Here is a 23476-nt window from a genome sequence, read left to right on the forward strand (position 1 = left end):
ATGAGGGTCGGTTGAAAACAAAACTTTACGACAAAAGAGATGATTTCAACTTTCTAAGTAGCAACCTTCCAGCAGCATCTGCATATGGAGTATATATCTCCCAATTGATACGCTATTCCCATGCTTGAATTTCCTATCATGATTTTCTGGATAGAGAGTTTCTGCTCACAAGAAAGCTATTAAACCAAGAGTTCCATATGGGATATGGTGAAGTTGAAATCATCCCTTCGGTAAATTTTACGTACGCCATCACGAATTGGTTGACTGTGTGAATCGTGTCACAGATGATATCGGATATGTTCCTTACATTGTAACTACAATCCCCTTCCGTTTCAAGAATGTCAGTGAAGCGATAAGTGAACACAACAGAAGTCCAGTTAATAATGACATGAGCAACACGTCGGGTGCCACATATGGAGCAGGATTTGCTTACCCCTTTAGAGCACCTGAGATCACCCCCAGTTTTTGGTGGGGTTCGTGTTGCTTAGTCTTTAGTTTTCTATGTTGTGTCATGTGTACTACTATTTTTCTGTTTGTCTTTTTCATTTTTAGCCATGACGTTGTCAGTTTATTTTCGATTTATGAGTTTGACTGTCCCTCTGGTATCTTTCGCCCATCTTTTACGAGTTTGTTATATTGTTTTTTTTTCCCTTTTTTTGTTGGCTTTTGTGTTTTGTTAAGTTATATATGTATTCACACATTTGTTTACCTTTTCAGTGATGATTAGCTCCCATTGCTTTCCTTTATTTCAATGACTTTTGAAATACAAACGTTTCGTCTGGGTATTTCGATTAGAAATGAATCCAGAAATAAAACATTTCAAATCTCAGAGAAGTGGGAATGATTGATTGAGTGAGCACGCATTCATATCTCAACTGCATGGACTTGAAAATGTGAAATCATGTTCAAATGACGCAGTCTAATTTTAAGCTTTGCTATATGGATGGGACAAGAGAACAATGCACTATCACAGAAGTTGTTTGAGTTTTCTCTTTATTCTATTAACTTTACAGCTTTAGAAGAATGTAATGAACTTTGTTAGTGCATCGGACTACTAACACAAAGGTTCCTGGTTCGATTCCCGTTTGGGATGAAAATTTCAGAAACTCAATTTTCGGCTCTCCCTTGACACCATTTGCGAGTATGGTCTTGAGGAAACGATGATAGTCCGTCGGACGGGGACGATAAATGGCTGACCCGTGTTAAGAGAGAGAACTATATCTCTTGCACGTTAAAGACACCCTTGTAGATTTCGAAAAAGAGTAGGCTAATGCCGCTACAAGGCAGCACTCGCACCCGCAAAGTGGAAAGGGATTAATATAAGTTGCAAAACTTGTTTCCTAATCCACTATAAATAAATATGTTTAAACTAATGAACTTTGTATTTACAAACGATATAAACTAGAATTTGGTTTTGAAAAATACTTAGATTTTCATTGTAATGATGTATCTATATTAACAAAACTACGTAGCGGCACACTTAGATTAAATGTAGAATTTGGTCGTTATCTAAATACTCAAAAAGAAAACAGAATTTTTATATGTCTTAATAGTGCATGTATCACTTAGAAAGCCATTATTGTCAAAAAAGCTCAATCAGTGTAGTGCAGTATAATTAGTACCGTTTAAGGTCATTACTACCATTTGATCGATACCTAAGATGGTGGACTGTTAGTATTCAACAGTATTACCAGCCCAGTAGCTTGGTATTTTAGTACAGACATGAACATATGGAAATGTTTTGAAATTTGCTATGATATATATGTAGGACTCATATATATGGCGGGTTCCAGATATATTGCAAATTCCTTATCTATGGTTAATATGATGTCACAAACGCCGAACAAATCATCAATCTATGGCAGGTTTTTGCTTTCTCCAAATTTATGGCAGATTTTGATATTACGAAATTTTCCGTCACAATATTAAATAACGTCATGTAGCGTCGATGCTGCCGCTAACGAGGACGGTTTTGTTATACAATGCCATACATCAGGAAAAGAAAAAGACCGAAAAGCAAGTTTGCAAGGGACCCTTATCCGTAAACAAATAGTATTTGAGTAGTTATCAAAAGTACCAGGATTATAATTTTATACGCCAGACGCGGGTTTCGTCTACATAAGACTCATCAGTGACGCTCAGATCAAAATAGTTGAAGAGCATTGAGGACCCAAAATTCCAAAAAGTTGTGCCAAATACGGCTAAGGTAATCTACTCCTGGGGTAAGAAAATCCTTAGTTTTTCGAAAAATTCAAAGTTTTATACACAGAAAATTTATAGAAATGACCATATAGTTGATATTCATGTCAACACCGAAGTGATGACTACTGGGCTGGTGATACCCTCGGGGACGAAACGTTCACCAGCAGTGGCATCGACCCAGTGGTGTAAATAGTTATCAAAAGTACCAGGATTATAGTTTTATACGCCAGACGCGCGTTTCGTCTACATAAGACTCATCAGTGACGCTCAGATCAAGTGAGAACTGTGTTTGGTTCAGGCCTTTTTTTTCTTTTCTGGTGTTCCTTATATTGCCTTCACCCTTAATTTTACAAGTTTTTACTGTGCATTTTGGGTTTGCTTTTTGCTTTTTGCTGTTTTCATGTTATTTTTTGTATCCCTTTGGTCTCTTCTATTTCATTTTATATGTAACATAACGAAAAGTATGTTGTCGGCTATGTAACAGTGACTACCTGTACTAATGTAGCAAACAATCTTTTTTCAGATACGGAAAAAAAATATGTCATAGATTTTAAATAGATATTAATTTTATTTTTCGCTATCAATATATCGAATGACTGAATACTGTTGGAGAACTAAGGATTTTTTTTAAGGTGACGTGTTTGAGACGAGTCATTGTTCTTTACAAGACTTAAAAATCGTCATCCATTACCAAATATTTATTTTATCTAACGCTCAAATAGATATACATGTAATTTGTTTAAAAAAAAAGCTTTTTGTGTTTTGAAGTGTCAGGTACATTTATTCAAACAGAGACTTAAAGATATAAACTTACAAACTTGGTCAGATTATATTTGGTAGCTCATCAAAGTGTGCTTTTTATTCAAAAGTTAAGGATTATATTTGTATAAATGAAAAATATACAGAAACTGTCATATAACCTTATATATGATTTTTTTCTAATTATATGTTAAAACAATAAGCTAGCTATGTTTACTGGTCAATTCAACACGTTAAATTTACCCACCCTCCGGCCCATTTTATTTTTGTATTATTTGAATATTTTTGTACATGTGTTATACCGTATCGAAGAAGTTAGTCTTTTTCAGATAATGCAGATTGATGAATCTGATGTCTGTTTGGGAAGTGACCGTGGTGCATTTATATATTTTGGAAATTAATATTTATCAAGAATACGGACTTTAAATGAGAAATTATTTATGACATATGTATGATTGTAAATTTTTATTTATGCCAAAATATGATTATCATTACTTATGTGTTGAGTTTTGTTTTATTACATCGAAATGGAAGCGGAGGGAATTAGATACTAGTATTGTGTTCTTCGACGTTTGTATTTGTTTTTGATTTTCAAAAAATGTTAGCCTCAATCATCACTGAGGAGAAGAAAAGCACATCTCGTGTGGTGCAGTAAAATTTAAGAATTAAGATTTCTTTATATTATTTTTGTTTCTGTGTTAAACACTAGACTCAATAGAGACAAAACAAGACGTGAAACTAAAATCCCCCCTCAAACCCTTTTTTTTTAATCCATAAATAGTTCATAATACTTAGTGGGGTTGATGAACTTCAATCATTGGTAAGCAATTTCAAACTCCGTTGAAAAATGTTTATATCACTGGCCTTCATGGGATCACTCACGGTTTTAATTGGGGTTGTGGTTGCTCATGTGCAGTCTTCATTGTGTTTTTTTTTATGGAATCTGTTTTGTATACTGATGTGAGCCTGGTGTGTTTTTGTTCGTCGTTTTTCTTTTGAAGCCTTGTCGTTACCAGTTTGTCATTAACTTGTGATTTTGAATATACATTTGGTATCTTTCTCCTCTCTTATATAAATTTTAACAAAAAGTAAATGACACTGAATATAAGTGAATGTAGAATGGCATAGCCATAGCCATAGATTTCATTTATATAATAATGGCATATGTTTTGTTTTTTTATAGAATTTTAATTTAAATTTTCTGTAATAGTTTGACAAAACTATTTTCTGATGGTTAACTTATTGAAAGTGAACTCTTTCTATGATCTTCTGTATCCAAAATAAAAGAATTTGATAGGAATTGTTTCATTGAATTGTGATTTAATATTTTGCATGGCAAAAAGTCTGTTTCTCTGTGTTGAAATATACAAATACCTTACGCTAAAATAATTATTTTATTGACTTTAGATTAAATGTTAAAATTTCAAAAGAGAATGGACAATTTTTTTACACATTTCGATTTAAAATCAAGGTCGTATTGGGCGGGTCAGATATTTGAAGTTCAACAAGTGGGCGTTTGACATTTGCGCCGATTTTGAACATTTTCATTATTTCATTTGTTACCCATCCAAGTAGACACGATGCGCATGCAGAAGGCGTGACACCCTATCAACACTCGGGTTTACTATGATATTTCCAGATCAGACGTCTTTTCTATATTTTTTTTAAAACAAAACCTTCCAATAAATGATTTCTCCGTTTTATTTCCTCCGATGTTGATCGTGCAGTTAAGTAAAGTTTTTGAAGTATGAAATAACACTTGCTCTTCTATTGTACATTTGATTGTTTTTTTCTATCCAAATCGATATGCTGATTACAGAATGATGAAGGAGATTTTGGTTTGGTTGGCAATCTTAAACATTCCGATGAGACAACCAGTCATCTACTATATTATGTCCCGACATATTGCCCATTTGATAAATCTCGAAATATAAATGATTAAAATTTCAAATTACATAGTTGATAACTGAAGATATATCCCATAATTTTCAAGTAAATCATACAGTAACAAAGCTGATAATTTTCGTCAGAAGCTTTTGTCAAACAATAATTGTCCAATAGGTTTCTATAGTAAATTAGATTTTTACAAAACTATTGTTGCAATTTTGAATAAGGCCATAACAAATTTAACATTACACATTTGGCAAGTCTTAAAATGCCTATGAGCAAACTTTGTCATATTTTGAAAACAACACAGACAAATTTATGCTGTAAAATAAATCCAGGAAAAATATTATAGATATTATATTATCTCTAGACTCTACGACTAAAGGGAGATAAATCAAAAACAGAAGATATACATTTTATGAAGGATAGAACTATTAATCAATCATGGCGATTTTCGGGATCTGAATATAAATTGTAATTCGTTATTTCAAATGGAATTTTATTTCAAACAGGACCGTCGTAGTTGTGCAGGGGGTTCTCAATTTTTGTGTGTAACAAAACCATTTGATTAATCCATCAAGAATAGGCCATAAATAGGGAAATTACATTAAATTCTCTAATTATTTTTTCTCACCTATATTACATTATATAATAAAACATTATACAGATGCAATAGAAAAGTAAAATACAGAAAAATACCGAACTCCAAAGATTATTCTAAACGGAAAGTCCAAGTTATCAATTGTCAAAATGAACGGCTCAAAAAAAGGTAAATAGCTGAAGGACGCCTCCGGGTGCGGGAATTTCTCGCTACATTGAAGACCTGTTGGTGACCTTCTGTTGTTGCCTTTTCTATGGTCGGGTTGTTGTCTCTCTGACACATTTCCCATTTCCATTTTTAATTTTAAACACGTTTAAAATAAGCTAGGATACACTATAAAATTGAAAATGGAAATGAGGAAAATGTCAAACAGACAAGGTAACAGGCGGAGGCCACCAATGGGTCTTCAACGAAGCGACAAAAAATCCTGTACACTTAGGTGAGCCTCAGCTGAATCCTAACTAAAATATGTACTAGTTCAGGGAAATGGACGTGACACTTAACTCCAAAATAAACAAATGAACTAAATTAGAAAAAAAACCATATAAGACTAACAATAGCCAGATGCTCCTGACTTGGGACAGGCGCAAAATTTCGACCGGTTTAACATGTTTTATGAGATCTTAACCCTCCTCCTATTTATCTAGCCATTGTAGAATAAAGAAACATGCAGCAATACGCACAGTTAAACTCATCGTACCTAATATGGAAAGAATTTCATATAACCTGTATCATGCCAACAACTTGTTTTAAAATAAATTAGCTTATTTCCTATGTAAAATCCCTAGTATTTGTATGATAAGTGAATCCGGCAATATTAAAGCCAACATACCGGTATGCCATCTTTAATGACCTGACAACAGTATCGTAACTATCCTTTCTGGATAAGTCTGTTTAAAGGATTGGTAAGCTTTTGTGGTGAATGCCGACATTGTTGTGCTTTGAAAAGAATATTACCATAAAAGATTGGATGAGAAATACCTGAACGTATTGATATCTGCATGTTACTTTAAATGTTTCCATCGGTACAATTCAGGACATCATTCGTTTTTTAGAGACAAGTACCTGTGATGGTAACTCTTGATTTCTAAAATTTATTCCAATTTCATTTTTCCTGGGGTCTGTTTGCAAAATTTTATACGAACTTATCAAGGTCATTATGTAATGTCTGGTGTAAATAATGATACTATTAAATGCATCAGTGCTCTTCCATTTTGACAAGTCTGAACCATCTTTAAGGCAAACATTTCAGTACCTGAGCTCGCTATTTGAATGCTGACAGCGGAAACTGATTACACATAATATATGGTGCATATGCTATTAAAAACGACAAAGCCTGTTCGGAAAATCAAACTTCATTGGTGCGTTTCTTGATGCTTTCGGTTGCTGACTTATGGCAATGTACATGTGTGGGTCTTTTTTTTTGTATTTTGCCAGATATACAAATTTAACATATATATAGGTCAACGATAGCACACTTGGGCTAACCAAGTCCGAATTATAACGTACAGTCGATAATCAATTGATTAATTAACAAAGTTTATGGATAACAAGCCTGAGCCATCACATACTATGTTCATAAAAAAACAATCTTTGTATAGTGCATCAGTGCTTTTGCTGATGATCAAGTGGTTTTACCTGGAACTTTGAAAAGACAGTTGAAATACAAAGACTCGTAAACTAAAAATAAAATATGGAAATCAGAATCAGAGACATATAATACAATTAGTACTAGTATATGTTATGTGTCTCTGTCCGAATGATAAATGACAAATCACTTGAAATTTTGTCATTTCAGTAGCACTGAAAAAAAATATAGTCAGTTAAACTTTTCAAATTCATCATGTATATTAGCTAAAGTTGAAGAAAAATAGAAACACATTTAAATTTGAGAGTTGTCTTTTTGTGTCACCACTGACAAAGAATAAATCCGAATTATGATCAATTATCTGAGTAATTAACTTCTTTGTCGGCCTTAATTTTAATTCATAAAGAATAAGGATAGTATTTCTTAAAATTATATTCAAGTTAGTGTGTCCAATGCAACATATATTATGAGTTGGATATTTTTTTCACACAAAACTGAGGAGGGGGTGACAAACTCTCTTTATTAGTTTTGTGTGAAAAAAAATGGTTGATCACATAGGGAATAACTAGGGCATTACAGGAGCGGGTCCCATCTTTGGCAGTCGGAGGAAAAATTCTGAAGCCGCCACTGTTGAAATTGTCTATTACAATTTTTCCAGTAAACTTCAAAAAAGCGTAGAGGAATGAGACTTCAAACGCGGGAAATATTATTTCCCCTTAATGTAGCAACCGCTAGTTCCTGTCATAGGTGGCAGTGCTTGATCATCGAACCTCGTGAAAATGGCAGACTCAAAATTATACGACATTTTAGGCGTCAGTAGATCTGCCCAAGACAATGAAATCAAAAAGGTATCAATGAAAAAGCAATAGTATATATCAATCCTTACACCTTAGCTGTACCTGACTGATTTCAAATATGTATTTTGTCACATTCAAAGGCGGATGGTGACTCAGGATTTCACTAAGAAAATTAGAACGTTCCATGGTTTGAACTTGCACAATGATAAATCAAACTGTACTGTAGTATATGTATCACCTAATCTAAACCAATATGCTCAAATTTCAAACATTGAAAAGTATAGAAGAAAAAATAGTCTTGCTTAGCTGGTTCATCATCATAATGTTATTAATTCTAAGTGATAGGCTAAAGTAAATAGGATATAATTTTTCTGAGTTTAGTCTATAGTCGCAGTCTTAGACGGCGACTATCAAGAGAAATCATTGTTTGATTCTAAGAACTGACATATTTGGCCCAAGTCAGAAAACAGTTTCTAGTCTTAGTATAATTTCCATAAGTGAAGAGTCAACATGTATTTATTCCTGATTCGACTCAATATGAAGACAAAGAAGCTTCAAGGCAGCTTAGTACAGAATTTCCTACTGTAGTCTAAAATTGGTAAATTATCTTGTTGGTTCGTTCGGTATTTGTGTTAGAACTCATTACACAGATAACTACGCATTGATGTCACTACGATACTACCAGAGTACAAAATTAGTGCAGAATAATTTTTTTCTACTCTTTTGAATAGAAAAAAATATTTCTTCTTCTTCTTCTTCCAGGTAAGGAACCGAATTCAAATTTTGAATGTATGAGGTCCCGCGAAAACTAACGCAATGTCGGACAACACAGAAAGTTTTCTCTTGGCTATTTACAGGATAAAACGTTCTCTATATATATATACAATTAAAGCTATGTACAGGATGTAACTGTCTATACTGTTGCAGAGCATGCCTTCAGGGCAGCTCTGAATCCATCAACTGTGTCAGCTGATGTTGCTGATGTTGGCAGTTGGTTCCAGTCTCTAATGGTCCTTGGAAAAAATGATTGTCCGAAGGCGTCTGTTGTGGCCCTTTCTTGGATGTGTTTTCATTGTTATTTTCAATTATTGCTAAAAATGCTAATTTTCTAATGGCCTTTTCAAACCTGACTTCTGAATGCCTAAAACATTTCAGAATTTTACAAAATGTCAGACTAGCACCTTACGTCTTATGCGATTTTCCCCGTGAAAAAACCCATCCAAAATGAAAGGAAAACTATATGAAAAAACAATGTTCATGCCATAATTTTGTTCAGAATTATAGAGTAGACTAATAATAAACATTTTACATTTATTTTTCATAGAAAAAAATTGTTTCAATATACAAAGATCAATATTCTGACCATCTTGTCTGTAGGTAAATATTCATACAAAATCCATTGATGTTGAATCTTATGCCTAAAAATGAGGTTTCCTGTTGAAAAAAAACCCAAATTATTTCGAAGCAATATCACAAACAAATTATATAATTGCCTTATACTTTAAAAAATCACCTAATTGACTCAGACTACAGATCACCTGTATATTATTTCAAAGAAATAACCTTACGTGGAGTATTTTTCTTTAACTTCTTGTACTTGTTACTCGAAGGCTTACAGCACAACATTCTGATTTAAACAGGAAAATATTTTTTTGCCTAACAGTAATGTGTAAAAATAAGTTTGGGATTGTATTAACTACATGTATCTCATATCGATTAATAAATAATGTTGTGCCTTGGTTCTAATAACTTTACTTTCTTTTTAGGCATATTATAAGCTTGCAAAAGAATATCATCCAGACAAAAACCCAGAAGCCGGTGAAAAGGTAAGGAAACATGATCATAGATGAATGAAATGATGAATATAAATAGCATTTAGAATGGTTTTAAATAAAAATTATTTTACATAAATATAATCCTAAGTTGAAATAGTATATTTAATCATTGTTTTAGAAATTGTTATTTAAAATATAAAGCGTTATCAACTTTATCACTATTAGGAGGAATATTGTTAGCTCAGAACTGAAGATTAGTTTTTAACTTTTTCATCAAAAAGAAGCTGGGGTGTGATTGCCAATGAGACACCTCATCAAAAGGGACCAAATGACACAGACATGAACTTATAGGGGTCACGATACAACCTTGAATGAGCAAGATCTATACCCCATAGTCAGCTATAAAAGGCCCCTGCCTAGATGACAAATGTAAAACAATTCAAACGAGAACTCACAGCCAAATTTATGTACAAGATAATGATAGAAAATCAAATATGCAGCATAGCATTAACAGCAACACATAACACTCACTGATTTACATGCTTGTCTATATACATTACAAGCCTGACAAGGAACACTAATTCATGTAGTGAAATTGTCTAAAATAACGTAATTATACAACCGAAAAAATTAAAAAAAATTTGGTCACATATTGGTATGTCTTCTGTTTCGTCCAAAGACGGATGGTTTTTGGATAATAACTTTAGTATAAGTAAACAGAAATCAATAAAATATAAACACAATGTTTATAACCACATTAGGAAGGTTGGGATTGATATAGTCCAAACGGTTTAGGAATTAGGGGCCAAACATGCATTTATCTAGTTGTAGGACAATAATTCAGTCATTGTAAGTTATGTATAAGTATTTCAATTGCTCTGAAATTGTACCACAATGTGCATACCATTAAGTAGAAGGTTGGGAATTATTTCAAGGGTTATGGGACAAACAGTCTAGGAACTAAGGGCCAAAAAGGGGATAAAACAAGCATTTTTGTAGTTTCAGGACAATGGATCTCTCTGACATTGTCCTGCTAGATTCCATATAATCTAACTTCTTTATTTTTAGAAGTTGCTGTTAATTAATATTAATTTTAACCATGACTGTAAGTCATTTTATATTTTAATACTTTATGATGTATTTAAATGAGTAGTTATTGTTGCCAACTCCATAAGAAATTTGAATTGATATTATTTTTGGAAAAAGGGATGGGGGAGGTAAGAAAGATGGGGAGGGGTGGGGGTACAATTCTTCTCATTTTAGATTTCAGAAATTAAAAAGAATTTTTCTTCAAATATTTTTTTGGAAGGGATTAATATTCAACACCATAGTGTATTGCTCAATAGCCAAAAAAAAAAATTCAGTTCATTAGACCACATTCATTCTGTGTCAGAAAACTTTGCTGTGTCAACTATTTAATCACAATCCAAATTCAGAGCTGTATCAAGCTTGAATGTTGTGTCCATACTTGCCCCAACTGTTCAGGGTTTCAACCACAGCGGTTGTATAAAGTTGCACCCTGTGGAGCATCTGGTTTTTGTTGTGCCTGCAACTTTTGTTGCAGAAAGCTCGACATAGAGATAGTGATCGGGCGGCTACGGTGGCGGCGGTGTTAGCTCACTTCTTAAAAGCTTTATATTTTAGAAGGTAGAAGACCTGTATGCTTCATACTTTGTATATAGATGCCTCATGTTAGGAACTTTCTGTCAGTCACATGTCCAACGTCCTTGACCTCATTTTCATGGTTCAGTGACTACTTGAAAAAAAAGTTAAGATTTTTATAATGTTAAATTCTCTCTTAATATAAGTAATTGGATAACTATATTTGGTATGTGAGTACCTTGCAAGGTCCTCATGCCTGTCAGACAGTTTTCACTTGACCTCGACCTCATTTCATGGATCAGTGAACAAGGTTAAGTTTTCGTGGTCACGTCCATATCTCAGATACTATAAGCAATAGGTCTAGTATATTCAGTGTATGGAAGGACTGTAAGGTGTACATGTCCAACTGGCAGGTGTCATCTGACCTTGACCTCATTTTCATGGTTCAGTGGTTATAGTTAAGTTTTTGTGTTTTGGTCTGTTTTTCTTATACTATATGCAATAGGTCTACTATAATTGGTGTATGGAATGATTGTAAGGTGTACGTACATGTCTAGCTGACAGGTGTCATCTGACCTTGACCTCATTTTCATGGTCCAATGGTCAAAGATAAGTTTTTTAGTTTTGGTCTATTTTTCTAATACTTTATGCATGAGGTCAACTATATGTGGTGTATGGAAATATTGTATGATCTATATGTCGGTTACACAGTTTTTTTTTTACCTTGACCTCATTTTCACGGTCTATTGCTAAGTTTTAAGTGTTTGTGTTTTGGTCTGTTTTTCTTTATTTATAAGCAATAAGTTAACTATATTTGTTGTATTGAAGAATTGTTAGCTGTACATGTCTGCCTGGCATGGTTCATCTGACCGTGACCTCATTTTCATGGTTCATTGATCAATGTTTCATTTTCTTGGTTAATGTTGAGTTTATGTGACAGTTGTAATAAAGCTTTATATTTAGGTCTATCAAGATAGTATCAAGGGTTAGTAAAGAAGGCGAGACATTTCAGTGTGTGCACTCTTGTTAATTTGTAATGTGTCTATAGTTGTGTTTGCAATACATGCCATAGTTCATATTTAAACAGTTTATGTTCAACCTTCTTGTTACATTTTAGTTTAAAGAAATAAGTTTTGCCTATGAGGTTCTATCAAATGCAGACAAAAGAGAGACTTATGACAGATATGGTTTACAAGGACTCAAAGAAGGTGCTGGATCCTCAGGTATGACTAACTTCAGAAGATAACATAGGAAATTTGATTTCCAAAATGAATTATATGTACACCATAGTTACATCTGAATAGCATTATTCTGTATTAGATAGGGTCTTTTCTGTCGATTTTAAGAAGGAGTAATTGACTTGTGCTCAATATTTATAATACAGAAATTGGCCTTTGAATTAAATAACAATTCTCTGCAATACATCTTGTTAACCAAAGGGGATATCCATGTCATAAGAAAACAATAAATCGTTGAAAGGTCCTTTGCAGTATCAATTAAGAAAGAATGTGTAATATAATGTTGAAATAAGGAAATGAAGAATTTTTAAAATGTGGCGGTTCTGTTTTGGAACGAAATCATAAATGGAGTTTTAAAATAAGAAAAAAACAAGTTTTCTTCAACCACATTCAGATCAAGAACCTTGTTATTGTGATGTGGGATATAAATCCCAACTACTATAGAATTTTTATAAAAAGTGTGCACAAATTTGGCCCTGAAATATGTGCTTAAGTTTCAATAATTTAGACATGAACTGTTTCTGATCCCAGTTTTCTATTCAGATAATTGTTAAGAATTAATTTGGATCTTTCCAAACATTTATTAAAAGTGTGCTTTTATGTACTGTATTAATGGTGACACTCTTCAAACTCAAAGCATTAAAAGTTTGCTCTGATTTATATGTTTTTCTATTTACATGTATACAACCAAAAAGTATTTGAATCAATATCAAGATTTTTATTACTACAGGTGGATTCCCAGATATATTTGGAGATCTTTTTGGTGGAATATTTGGTGGTGGTGGCAGTCCATTTGGCGGTGGATTTGGTGGAATGGGTGGACCAAGGAGAGGAAGAAGAAAAGGAGAAGACACTTATCACCCATTGAAGTAAGTTTATAATCAAAGTAATCAAACTGATATTGTTATACTAATAAAGCGTTTTTTTACAAATATGTGTTAAGATATCTTTATGTTTTTAACAATAAACAGTCTTTTCTATCACCTTTTTCTTACTCTAGAAGGGCAAATGCCATGAAAATAATATTAACGAGTGTTATTTATGAAGACCAAGTATCGTACCTTTTTTCTTTAAAATGCTTTAACAACTTTGTAAAAAAGACTACTATTTCACTGTTCATTAGCTAGATAACAAACCTATGTGTTATTGTTTTCAGGGTTACATTAGAAGACTTGTATAATGGAAAGACTTCTAAATTACAACTAAGCAAAACTACAATATGTACAAAATGTAGTGGGTAAGTAGTCGTCCTATCAAATTATATTTTAGAAAATAAGATGCATTTTAAAAAAGAAATATAATTTAAGTTGATTAAAAAAAAACAGAAAACTAAGGGATGTCATCAAAAGATCAATGTAACAAAAAAAACTTAATACAAATAGTTTGGGGGTGGGGGTTGAACTGCTGCAAGATTTGGTTATCCGACATTGATTTTTACATATATCCATATGGGTCAATAAATTTTTCCCAAATTAAGTTAATAGGGGGTTAGGGGGGTCAGTGAAAAAACTATTTGAATTAAGTTTTTTATCCTTCATTGAACTTTTGATGTCGTCCCTAAATAGTTTAAAGGGACAGTGCTGATATGTATTGATATTTTTGTTTTACCTTAACAGAAGACAAAAACAAATGTTTTATGTCTACATTTCCAATGTTCTTTGTAATTATTAACGAGAAATAAAACATGCAATGTAGTTGGAATAGTTTTCAATTTATCAGCCAGAAATTAATCATTAAAGAAATTAAGCCTTAGTGAAAATCTGGAATAAAAAGGGAGAAGATACCAAGTACCAAATAAAACTTCCAACACCATGTCCAAAAAAGAAAAACAACTAAAGAGTAAGTTGTGAAGACCCAGTACGATAAATAATTTACCAGAAAATCCTATTGGATAGAATTGAGTTTCATGTTTTGAATGTGAATTATTTTCAATGATATTAGGGTTGGTGGTAAACAGGGAGCTATGCACAGATGCAAGACCTGTAATGGCAGAGGTGTGAAAGTAACATTGAGACAGCTTGGTCCTGGTATGGTACAACAGATGCAGTCTATATGTCCTGACTGTAGAGGAGAAGGTAAACTGGGGCAAAATTTTAGAAGAACATGAAAAAATAGTTTAGAAACATGTACAGTTATCTTCATTTTCTGACTTTGAATGTCTAGTATCATAGAATAATCAGCTTGGTCTCAAACTTCAAAATTATTACAAATTTTTCTCTTTTGTGAAATTAGCATATTTTAAGATATTTAAGACACCAGTGTCAAAACTTATTTTGCAGTTGTAAGCATGACAGTCTCATATGTAATGTAGAGGAAATTATCAATCTAACAGTCAAATCAGAAACTAGAGGAATTATTCAGTATGGAAACTCATTACAAATAATGTAAAACATATAACAAATTTTGTAGCAGCTCGGAAAAGATAATCTCATCTAATGTGCTGTCAGATTAAATTGACTTGCTTCAGTTGTTTTAATTTTGAATATAAACCAACTAAAAGCTAGTACAATTTTTCTCACCTGCTGTTCTTGAAAAATAGTTCTGTTGCTAGTTGAAAGGAGTAGGTCCTGTATGGGCTGATGTTTGCCTCAAATTTCAGGTTCATCTGACGAAATATTTTAGAGTCTTTTTAAAAACTTAAGTGTTTATTTCAGTTAATTCAATTAGTTCATATATTCTCATAACAAACGCTCTGATTCAAGCTAAAATATGATAAATTTCACTTTTTAGATGGTTTTTGGTGAAATTGAAAGTGGCCGCATCTGTGTTCATGCTCAAGCTGTATATATGTTATGTATTATCATCAAATACAACTAACATTTTAATATTTTAAGAATGAACAAAAATGCAGCCACTTTCAGTTAAGACAGAAACCGTCTAAAAGGACAGGGTTAACTGATGGCACAAAATGGCCTGAAATATCAACTAAATCATAAAACACAAAGAAGGTCACAATTTGATTCGTAAATGGATCTTTTTCAAAAGTCTTAATTTGACAAAAATGTCGATTATTGATTTGGGGATGAACCACGGGCGGGCGGCAACCAAATGTTGTCCATGCATTTACTCATGAACCGTTCAACCAAAGCTTCTAAAATGAACTGACAACAAAATAAAGGTCTAGTTCAATAAAGACGATTTTGACTTTTACCGTTCAGGAGTTATGGTTCTTGAATGATTGAAAAATGGCGTTTCCAGTCGTGTCCGTGCATTTACGCAAGAACTGTTCAACCAAAGCTTCCCAAATTTGAAAATATTGTCACTGATGACAAAATGGAGGTCAAGTTCAATAATGACGATTTTGACTTTTACTGTTCATGGTTCTTGAAAGATTGAAAAAATGGGGTTTCCATTCATGTTGTTGCATTTACTCATGAACCATTTAACGTAAGCTTTTCAAATTTTAATATGTTGACATTGATGACAAAATGGAGGTCACATTTGATATTGACGATTTTCACTTTCACCATTCATCAGTTATGGTTCTTGTGATATTGCCAGGACATATATAAATGTTAATAAATCCGGTTTGCTGTCGTTGTGACAGCCTGTTGTTTGGTCTGATTTCAAAAACGTCAAAAATTTAGGTCCATTTTTAACCTTTCGTGAATTTTCTCCTTTAACTAAAATGCTAAAATTGTGACGATTTCAGTAATTTAGCATCACTTCATGATGCTAGTTCCTGACATATGTGCATTGTAATGTAAAAAACAGTTCATATTTATGCACCAGAAGCATTCCGCTTTCCAATAAATAACTAAATAACTAAAAGTTTACATTTTACCAATTTTGTAAAACTGCTCTATTTTTGGGGCCAAAAAGGGTCTAACTGGACCTACTCCTTTGTGATTGTTAGTCCAAATTTTAGTTACAAATACTGAGAAATTGCACACATAACAAAATTTAAACATCAGTCATTTCATATGAAATGATTTAACAATCTGAATCTGAAGGTAGTGTGCTCAACATGTTCTTCTCGAAGCAATCTAAACAAGTCACTCCAGAAGCAGGAACTGCCTACATCATGTACATTTCTGAAACACTTGAGTTCACCAAAACTTTTGGTGAGGATTGTTGAATTATCAGCTATTATGTATGTTTTTGTGAGGAAATATTACAACATTGTGTTTTACATTTACATAGGAGAGACCATTAGTGAAAAAGATAAATGTAAAGAATGTAAAGGAAAGAAAGTTACACAACAGACCAAGGTGTTAGAAGTACATGTAGATAAAGGCATGAAAGATAACCAGAAAATACCATTCCGAGGAGAAGGTGATCAGCTGGTTAGTAACAGGATAATAATTTTATGTATTCTCATTGTTACAGAATTCGACTCAAATTCAAATGTTTGCATCAGGAAAAATTAAGTTAACATATGGATTCAATTGAGAAACTTCAGGTTCACTCACGTTATAATATTAACATTGGTATTCAGAGACATTCATGTGAATCTCAAGTTACTACTGCTGTAATATCCTGGACAAATGATCCTTCAATAAAATATTGCAAAATTATGACAAGTTTCAGGTAACTTAATAACACAATAGACAACAAGTAACAGATCAGCTGGAAATTTAAATTGTTGTTTAAGGTCACCAGATTAAAAATATATTAGATCTTTATAAATAAGTCATTTTACTGCTGGTTTTATAGTGTTGAAAATTTACTTTCTTTTGTAACTGGTTGAGGGTTCAGACAATCTAAAACAATCAACCCAGTCTCAGTTATCTTAGTTTATCTTTTTCATTGTAGAAACATGTGTACAATTAGAAGTGTTGACCTAATTTTTATATTTCAACAGTTATATTTTATCAGAGACATTTAAGGTGGTACCTAACACTACAGGGAGATAACTCTGTAAAGTCAGCTCAACGTTTTAATTACGTTGTGTTGTTAAAGGAATATTAAGCGTCTTAATGATCAAAATTGGTGTTTGTCAAAATGCTATTTAACCAGTGTAATTTTTCTGACAAAACGGTTGGTTCAAAATTTTTGAAATTTTAATTTTTTTGTTAAATGGTCAAAGTAAATATTTACTTGACAAAATTTTATGAAAATTAAACGAGCCAAATTAGTTTTAGTGAAAGTGTTGGGTACCACCTTAAGCATTCAAATGTGTTAGATTTTTAAGGTTAGATGACAAATGTGGATTGTATTTTCTCTAATTTTTGTGCTATTTTAGCCTTTCTTGAGCAGTGTGAGAAAAATATTTCTCGTCACTAGTGAAATGTCTGTTCTCAGCAACGTTAAATTATCTAGATTTCTTCTGAATTTCCTATTGTGACGTTCAAAAACTGTATTGTTTTTTACTATTTCAGCCTGATATTGAACCTGGAGATGTGATAATTGTTTTACAAACTCAAGATCATGAAGTTTTTACTATTTCAGCCTGATATTGAACCTGGAGATGTGATAATTGTTTTACAAACTCAAGATCATGAAGTTTTTACAAGAGAGGGTGAAGATCTGCTTTGTTCTTACACATTGAGTTTAACAGAAGCTTTATGTGGCTTCCAGTTTACATTGAAACAGTTAGATGGTAGAGACTTACTTATAAAAAATCCTCCTGGACAAGTTATACACCCAGGTAAGATTCATAGGTCAAGTGACACTATAGTATAAGACTATACATAATGACCTCACTGTTTTTCCCTTAATTCAAATATTATTCTTTCATACATTTCTGTCGTTTTCTATGGTGGTGTTGGATTGCTGTGTCTTTGATATATACCCTTCATTTATGATACCTTTCTTCCTGTGGAAGAGTATTCTGGTATACTGGTTTAATTTATATCTGTCTGTCTGTCTTTGACACATTTCTGAGGCTTTTTTCATGGAAACTACAGTTCTTAGCTTTTTAATATCTACAACATACAATACAATGTGAAATTACTGTTTCTTGCATGTTTTTATTTCCTCTTTTTTGATAATTTACATATTTTTAAAATCACAAGACAAACAACAATATGCAAAACACAACTTGGACTTATCAACACAAACCCTACAAAAAACCTAGAATGATCTTAGGTGCTGAGGAAGGTTAAGCAGTGTGTTACTAATTCTGTTGCTCAACTTTTTCTGTAGAACTTGGTACAACTACAATATTCAATATGAAAAAAGAAAATGTGGAGTAAACATAAAAAAAAAACTTTCGACAAAGCTGAAGATGAGATCTAAACATGTGTAATTTTTTAACAATCCTTTATGGAGAGAATAGTAAAGATCAATTACTTTGTACATATAACCTTATCTTCATACATTTTGTGATATTTCAGGATCTGTTAAAGTTGTGAAAGGTGAAGGCATGTCTGTGTATAGAAATCCATTTGAGAAGGGAGATTTAATTGTAAAATTTGATATCACTTTCCCACCCAAAAACTTTGCTGACCCAGAACAGTTAAAAGTAAGTAGTTTAAACATTTAGATTTAGAAATCAAAATATATAAAATTGATATTCAGCCATTGATATAAGTATCAAGAAAAAAATGAAAATTTACACTACATAAATGTTGAATTGTTTGGCTAGATTAGTCAATGATATTTGGTATAAAAGTCAAACAGGTAATTTGGATCATTATAATCAAATTATGTTGATGTTTAACAGTTCTGGTGGACTTTTTTAAAAACATCTTCATTCAAAACATTTTGATGTCATCATCGAGTTGTAAGCAGTTTGAATAAAAAATGTCTTAAGAATTCTCTTGACACTACAATATTTTTATGGAAAAAAAATAGATTTGAAAGCAATACAATTTGGTCAACAAATTCATATACATGCTATGAGTTTAGCAGGATTTTTTCTGCAAAGTTGTATAAAGTTAATACTGGTAAATTTTCTTGAAGTCATTCCAAAGAAGCTATTTAATATGCTATTTAAACCCTTTGTTCCTGTTTTTTACAGAAACTAGAAAGCCTGTTACCTAGCAGACCAGAAAGAGAGATACCGACAGGTGAAGATGTAGAAGAAGTGGACTTAGTAGAATTTGATGAAAGTCGTGGAGGTCGTAGGAGGAATAGAGACGCTTACAATGAGGATGATGACGATGAAGAAGGAGGACAAGGACCTAGGGTGCAATGTGCACATCAATAACGATACTTTAGTGTTAGGTTATAATTAGGATGGAGTGTGAAAGAGAAGGAACGTATGGGGGTGTGCTTATAGATTCTGACGAACAACTTTTTTTTACAAGTGAAATTACAGCAAGAAAATTTCCGTATCACAGACATGATTATGATTTTATATTTTGTTTAGTTAGGATCTGCAATATCTACATTGTGTAAGAACAGATATTTTAGCCAACACATTCTCTTAATGACTTGCACATTTTATATTTTTTATGAAAATGTGTATAAGTGTTCTAAAATGAAGTCAACAGAATATTTTTATAGCTGTTATATGTTGTCTGTAGAAACTACACATTTATACTTTTTATTGGGTAATAAATATCTGAATGCTGGATTTTATGTATTCTACCAGAATGAAAAATCAAACTTCTGAATTTTGTTATATAAAGTTTAAATGAAGAATGGCTAATATCAAATATAAATGTTTAAATTGACAGATAGATAATAGCTCTTATTGAAACCCAAAAAACTTATATTAAAAGAGACTCATTCTTTTTATTGTTATATTACCTTTGCAGATATAAACACAAGCCAATATACAGCTGGTATCTATAAGGTGTATAATATGACAGATACTTGTATAGTAATTTTATTTATTATGTAGTTAGCTCATGGTTATGTTAACAGCTTTCCTTATTTTATTTGTGATGTAGCTCATTTATTAAAGTACAGAGCATTGTTTTCATAAGCATTTGTCTAGCTTAAATTAAAAAATGTTGAAATAAATGATCATATTTATAAACCGAACAATAAAAAGTTTTCTGTGTTTTCTTTTTGTACTGTCCATATTTTTCCTTGTCAGAAAGGCAAGGTTCAATGAAAACTTGTTAGGTACTTGTGGTAAGCAGACTGTTCAATAAAAACTTGTTAGGAACTTGTGATGGGCAGACTGTTCAATGAAAACTTGTTAGGAACTTGTGATAAGCAGACTGTTCAATGAAAACTTGTTAAGTACCTGTGGCAGGCACTTGAAAAATGTCAAAATTGTAAACTAATTAGTTTTCATTGAACAAGTATAATTAAACATCAGAAGTAGAACAATTGTCAAATTCAAGAGTTTCATTTCTGGAACAATGTATGTAACAGATATCTTTTTTTAATCCTTGTAAATAAAAAGGAGTCTTTATGTTTTGTGTTGTATGTGACATTGAGTTAGGTTAAGATTTAAAAGAAATGCCTTCTGGAAAATCATACACTATGCCTTATTTAGACAGATTTTCCAGGCATTTAATGACATTTGTTTTAAAGACTGAATTTAGTGTTTGTATTTTAATTCAGATGCATCTGAAATTTAGCTGTCTCATTGACATTAACTATATGTCACAGTATGCTTTTCATCTCATGAATGGTCTATATATAAATAATAAAAACACTAATATTTTTTGGAATGAGCAGGGAAAAGTGAGAAATTTCAATTTCTGTTAAAAAAAAGTTTGATAGCATATCTCTTTTCATCTGTTGTAAATTTTAAGTCTTAAGATATTTAAAGGAATTTTGATACATTTTCACTACATGTCATTTTGAAAAAGCATACAGTTTATCATTGCTTTTTAGAGATCAGTATGGGTAAACATTACTGTTAAATTTTGCCAATTTTTTGTTCCCATACACTACCAAAAGTTTTTTAAAAACTGATGTTGTTTTTTTTTTGGTTAAAGCATGACTTCTTTTTTCACCTGTCTAAACTATTGCTACAAAAATCTATTGGAGGCCCTATCATTTACATATATTGACATATCATTCAGTGGGATATTCCTATTCAAATGAATGCAACTGTTACAAGATCTGGACAAATGTGAAGCATTTCAAATTCCCTTAGATTGGTGATTTTTCATATGGAATTATCGTGATCCTTGATAATTCACCCAGTTTTAACTTGTTCAAAGTAAATGTTCCTGTAAGAAAACATTTTGTTGGTATATTCATACTGCTTCTGGTTGGAAGTTTCATGACTGGGTTTAATTATTTATTCTACAGTAATGTCAACATACAATCTGATGAATGAACTTTAGGATCATTATTATATGGATTTAACCACCAGTTCCTATTTCCTGGTCTACTTTATATTCATATTATATACTTGTCAAGTGGTTTTATTCCAGTGGAGTGAACAAAATATCTTGAGGAATTTTTCAGTAAAAGATCAGAATTAAAATTTTATAACATTGTTCCTTCCTTATTATTGTGTAGGGTGTTTGTCAACAAAATATTTTTTGGAAGCCATGTTCAAATTTTATAAGGAAATCTAGTTTTACCCCTAAAAAATCACATTTGGATTGATTAGAAATTATGAACATTATAAGTTTTACCCTTATATTTGTTCTTATTTTATTGTGTCCAATTTGTAACTTGTATGCTGTAGGTTCATTGGCACTGATTTTGTTTTGCCCAAATTGTTACACTTTACCATTAAAACTTGTAGTTGATATATTCTTTTTATTTTATGAAGCATTTAGATTCATCACATTATTCAGCTACTTTTCTTTCATATCATACATTTATGTTTATGTTTTATTTACAGAAAAAGGCACTACATTTTAAACAATTTTCTGGAGATACTTATTAAGGGGGAAATTTAAACATTTAATAAATAAGTTTCTTTAGCACTTTACATTCATATACTATGCATATGACTACTGTAAACCTAAAACCTTCTATGATTTTCAACATTGGAAATAATATTGTGTATGTTTATTTTACAAATCTAATGTATATGTATTAAAATTGTGAGTGATCCAATGGTTTATAATTTTGACAGATTTAAAAAAAAAAAAAAAAGCTGTCACTTCCTAGAACAAACATTTTATGGATGGAAAGTATACTCCATAGACATAATTTCCTAAATTGATTCAACTTAGAGAGATTTGATATACATGGAAAAATGTCTATTAGTGTATTATTATTTCTGTCAGTCATAAATTGACAAAATGGAACCCATAAAGTTGCAACAAGAAGTAAATTTTCAAAATGTGTATCTTATGCATTTACTAGAGTAATGTAGTAAATTTATTTTGTATTAATAATACAATGTACTAAAAACCATTTTTCAAAATGTGAATTGGGTAAATTTCCTAAAAAAAAGATTAACATTAACAATAAATTATGATGAAAAGGTGTTGTATCAAAAATAACTTGTATTTGAATGTTTTATACCTTGTATTATAAAAGAAAAAAAAAATCATCTTTTTATTTAAAGTTTAAAATGAGCTTGTATAGTTCTAGAGTATAGCCATATTAGTTTTAATTTGTTATCCTTTTTGGTTGTCAACCTATAATAATAATAATAACCATAAACACCATTTGAAAAACACAAAATTTACAGACAGATTCACAAACTTCATTGTAAATTTAGCATATTATTTTTAAGTGAAATACTTGATGTGATAATTTTACAAATAAAGTAAGATAACTTGCTATTTGTCATCTAAAGTTATTTTTTTTTATGCTTACAGTTTACTTGAATCTGAGTTCTTATAAACTAGTGTTTGACATTTTAGGGCCTTTTTAGCTCACCTGGCCCGAAGGGCCAAGTGAGCTTATGCCATCACTTGGCGTCTGTCGTCGTAAACTATTTCAAGAATCTTCTCCTCTGAAACTACTAGGCCAAATACTTCCAAACTTTAACTGAATGTTCCTTAGGGTATCTAGTTTATAAATTGTATCCCAAGTTTTGATCTATCAACAAACATGGCCACCATTGCTAGAAATAGAACATAGGGGTCAAATGCAGTTTTTGGCTTATATCTCAAAAACGAAAGCATTTAGAGCAAATCTGACATTGGGGTAAAAATGTTCATTAGGTCAAGATCTATCAGCCCTGAAATTTTCAGATGAATCAAACATTTCATTGTTGGGTTGCTGCCACTTAAGGGGGCTCGCTATATTTTTTCATAAATGAA

General features: G+C 31.8%; 1 protein-coding gene across 1 annotated transcript; it reads left to right on the plus strand.

Moving 5' to 3' along the window:
* The first annotated feature begins 7725 nt into the window (after positions 1-7725).
* On the plus strand, positions 7726-22003 carry LOC134721395 (dnaJ homolog subfamily A member 2-like). The gene is made up of 10 exons (XM_063584368.1): positions 7726-7885; positions 9601-9660; positions 12329-12434; positions 13180-13318; positions 13606-13686; positions 14391-14524; positions 16593-16735; positions 17841-18039; positions 18728-18855; positions 19354-22003. The coding sequence occupies exons 1-10, from the start codon at positions 7817-7819 to the stop codon at positions 19540-19542; spliced, it is 1248 nt and encodes a 415-aa protein (XP_063440438.1). The 5' UTR covers positions 7726-7816; the 3' UTR covers positions 19543-22003.
* The last annotated feature ends 1473 nt before the right edge of the window (positions 22004-23476 follow it).

The sequence above is a fragment of the Mytilus trossulus genome, chromosome 6 (genome assembly GCF_036588685.1).
Source record: "Mytilus trossulus isolate FHL-02 chromosome 6, PNRI_Mtr1.1.1.hap1, whole genome shotgun sequence".
Taxonomy (NCBI): Eukaryota; Metazoa; Mollusca; class Bivalvia; order Mytilida; family Mytilidae; genus Mytilus; species Mytilus trossulus.

Bases quoted from the DNA above. Each gene is read 5' to 3' on its own strand.
- LOC134721395 (XM_063584368.1), top strand. From the start codon at position 7,817: ATGGCAGACTCAAAATTATACGACATTTTAGGCGTCAGTAGATCTGCC. The intron at 7,886-9,600 runs GTATCAATGAAA...CTTTCTTTTTAG, and splicing joins AAGACAATGAAATCAAAAAG to GCATATTATAAGCTTGCAAA. The intron at 12,435-13,179 runs GTATGACTAACT...TTATTACTACAG, and splicing joins AGAAGGTGCTGGATCCTCAG to GTGGATTCCCAGATATATTT.